This window comes from Prionailurus bengalensis, chromosome X (assembly GCF_016509475.1).
Source record: "Prionailurus bengalensis isolate Pbe53 chromosome X, Fcat_Pben_1.1_paternal_pri, whole genome shotgun sequence".
In the NCBI taxonomy this organism is placed as follows: domain Eukaryota; kingdom Metazoa; phylum Chordata; class Mammalia; order Carnivora; family Felidae; genus Prionailurus; species Prionailurus bengalensis.
This window is the reverse complement of record NC_057361.1, coordinates 125,210,327-125,213,777: the sequence shown is the minus strand read 5'-3', so window position 1 is coordinate 125,213,777 and position 3,451 is coordinate 125,210,327. Positions and strand designations below refer to the sequence as shown.

General features: G+C 66.3%; 1 protein-coding gene across 1 annotated transcript; it reads right to left on the bottom strand.

The window, feature by feature from the left end:
* Positions 1–449: 449 nt before the first annotated feature.
* Positions 450–1,827, bottom strand: LOC122477389 (melanoma-associated antigen 9-like). The gene is made up of 2 exons (XM_043570334.1): positions 830–1,827; positions 450–686 (listed from the first exon to the last, which is right to left on the bottom strand). The coding sequence occupies exon 1, from the start codon at positions 1,675–1,677 to the stop codon at positions 943–945; it is 735 nt and encodes a 244-aa protein (XP_043426269.1). The 5' UTR covers positions 1,678–1,827; the 3' UTR covers positions 450–686; positions 830–942.
* Positions 1,828–3,451: the final 1,624 nt, after the last annotated feature.

Genomic DNA, 3,451 nt, shown 5'->3' with positions numbered 1-3,451 from the left:
AGGGACACCATCTGTGGGCCTGGCCACTGTCAACATCCAGTTTCATTGTGATCAGCTGCACAGAAGGCATCACACTGACCAGAGACACCAAGCCAGCCTGGCTCAGGATGTCTCCATTGTAGGGCTCCCCCTGGAGCCACACTGCCTCACCCTCCTTTGATTTGTTCTGCTCCTCTTAGGGGACCCTTCCCTGCCTTCCCACTGGGACTGTCGCTGCTAGACAGTCACCTATGGGTGGGACGTGTCCTGCCTCTCCTAGTGTCCTCACTGCCAACACAGGGCCCTTCCGAGCGTGAGCAGAGCTCAGCGAACGTCCGGCCACAAATGTCCCAGTGAGCTGGGGACCTCTGCTCAGATCGAGTGTCTCCTCCTTTCTTGGAGACCCAAGCAAAGGCAGGCACACATCTCTATGTCCCTTGTCCAGAATGACAGATGACAAGGGACAAGAAGCAAGAACGAACATCTTTTATTTCTCCATGTCCTGAAACCATCCGTTTACTGCCAAGGTCTTCACGTTTGCAAGACATCCCTGTCTGTGCCCAGCCCAGGCACCGCGATTCCCTTCTGGATCCCGAACGAGGACGGAAGGGTTCCCAGCTCGTTGCACCAAACGGCACAACTCTGACTCTTGAACACCTGTGGCGTGGGTGCCGCTCCCACACTGAGCCCGAAGCTCACGAAACCTTCTATGACAAGGAACAACATCTGAAAACTTCCTCGAGGAAACAAAGATCGATTTCCGAGGCCACGTAGACAGAGAACAAGAACCCACCCAAACGTGCGCTTGGCCCCGCTTTCCCCCAAGCCGCCCTGGCCCTCCACTACTCACAACGCCCAGCGCCCGCTCTGCTCGCACTCGCAGGGGAGAAGTGGCCTGGCTTCGTGTCCCGCAGGAGAAGCTGCTCGACCCCAGGTGGGAACGGGCCCGGCTGCCCCTCGGGCTCAGGCCCGCTCTTCCTCATGGCTCACAGCGTCTTCGGACAGACACGGAGACCCGGGCTGCCTGCTGTTGACCGCGAGGATGTGCTGCAGCACTTGCACGCCGCTGGTTTCTGCGTGGGCCCTGGGACCCCACAGGAACTCGTAGCGTGCGGGCTCGCTGCCGGGCACCTGCCGGTACTCCAGGTACCCTTCCTGCACCCAGACTTCGGTCAGCAGCTCCCTGGGCTCCCCATAGAATACGTGCTCCCTGCCGGCATACACCCCCATGACCCCCAGCGCTTCCCACACCGCCTCCTCAGGGGCACGGTCGTCCTCCAGGAGGATCACCCATAGGACCAGCACCAGGAGGCTGGTCTTGGGCATGCCGTCCCTACCACTCGGCGTCCCATCGCAGCTGAGGCCCAGGATGCTGACCAGGACGTAGGAGCGCTCGCGGGGGTCCACTTCCTTCACGTCGACTCCAAAGACCAGCTGCAGATACTCGCAGGCTCGGCGGAAGATCACGGGGAAGCGGTCCTGGTCATCTTGGCTAACCGCCGCCAGCATCTCCGCCCGTGTGGTCGGCTGCTTGGTGCGACACTTGAGGAGCAGAAGCAGCACCAGGCCAGCCACCTTCACGCAGAGCGCATCTGGGAGCGAGGCCTGGGCCCCTGCCGGGGCCCCCCAGGTGCTCGACCCCTCCTCATCGGGGCTGCTGGAGCCCTGGTGGGACTGGCTCCCCGAAGCGCCTGCCATGGCACTGGGGGAGGGGCAGGAGCTCCGAGGGCTCTGGGGAGGACTCGGGGACCCGGCAGCAGCAGACCCCTCCTCCAGGGGGACCAGAATGAGGACAGAGCAGGAGGAGGACAGGGAGGAAGGAGAGGAGGAGGAGGAGGAGGAGGAGGAAGGAGATGGGTATCCCCCCTCCTCCTCCTCTGCTTTCTCCTCCTCCAACTCCTCCTCTTCCTCCGACTCCACCTCCTCCACCTCCACCTCCAACTCCACCTCCAACTCCAACTCCTCCTCTTCCAACTCCTCTTCCTCCAACTCCACCTCCTCCACCTCAACCTCCACCTCCTCCACCTCCACCTCCAAATCCACTTCTTCCACCTCCTCCTCCTCCTCCGCCTTCTCCTCCTTCAACTCCACCTCCTCCACCTCCTCCTCCTCCTCCAAATCCACCTCCTCCTCCTCCTCCAAATCCACCTCCTCCACCTCCTCCACCTCCTCCACCTCCTCCTTCTTCAACTCCACCTCCTCCTTCTTCAACTCCACCTCCTCCACCTCCCTGTCCTCAGGCTCTGGCAGCGGTGCATCCCATGGCAGCGGGACCTCTCTTGGCTCCTCCTTCAGCTTGCAGAACACACTGCTCTCACCCAGGGGCATGATGGTCGCCAGACCCTGAAGACAGAAGAGGGGTGGCTCCTCAGGGGGAGGCCCAGCCCACCCAGACCCCGAGCTCCCAGGCCTGAGAGCGGGGCCGCGTGGGGGTTGGGGGCCGAGGGGTCCCCTCTGGGGTGGGATGGGCGAGCCCCCGGCCCCACGCGCGGAGCACGCACCTCGCCTGGACAACCGACTGGCACGCGGCCGCGCCTCCTCTGCTCTGTGACCTCAGAACTCCTGCCTCAGACCAAGGCCTCAACTGCAGAGCTCGCAGAGCCCCCGGAAGAGGGAGGGAGCGCCTCAGGGTCTCAGGGTGGGTGCAGACCGCGAGCATTGTCCCGGGCCCCCACCCCCCACTGCGGCCAGGAGATTCTGGCCAGGACTCTGGGCGGCCCCGCCCCGGGAGCCCCCACCCCCCCCCCACCCCCCATCCAGCCTGGGCCTGCCCCTTCTGGGCCTCCGCTGACAGCCAGAGCGGACCCGAGCGGCAGGGCAGGCAGGCCTGGGCCCTACGCAGGTGTCCTGGGCTGCGAGGCAGCGCCTCCTCTCTCCCCTGCACCCCGGCCAGGGCCCGGGATCCTGCCTCGGCTGACCGGGGTCCAGCCCCGCACACCAAGGCCCTCCCCTCGCCCAGACCCACCGCGGGGGCGGCTTTCCGAGGGCGGCCCCGGGGCTGGGGTCCAAGGGGCCTCCGGCCGTCCTCCCGCAGGGCTCTCCCGGGGAGCCCCGGGCCCGCTGCCTCCCACCACAACCCTCACGGCCCGGCGAGGTCCGGGCCAAGGCGGCTGGCGTCGCACGAGGCGACCAAGTCCGGGGAGGCCCGGGGCCGATGGCGGGGGGCTCACGTGGCTTCCTTGGGGGTCCCTCAGCCCTATCCTCTCGTCCCCATCCGGACTCCCTGGGCGGCCTGGGCCTCGGGCTCTGCCGCCTGACGCCGGCTCCTCGCGCGCAACCAGCTCTCAGTCGGGCTGGGACCCAGAGCCCGAGTCCGCCCACGCCTCACGCCCTGGTCACAGTCGTCGTGGGCGCGCCGCCCTGCGGCCTCCACCGCCGCCCCCACCGCCGTACTCATTCCCCTCTGGGTCCCGGCCCCCTCGCTCCTCCCGCTGGGCCTCACCTCGAAGCCCACGAGGCTCTGCGCCCTTCC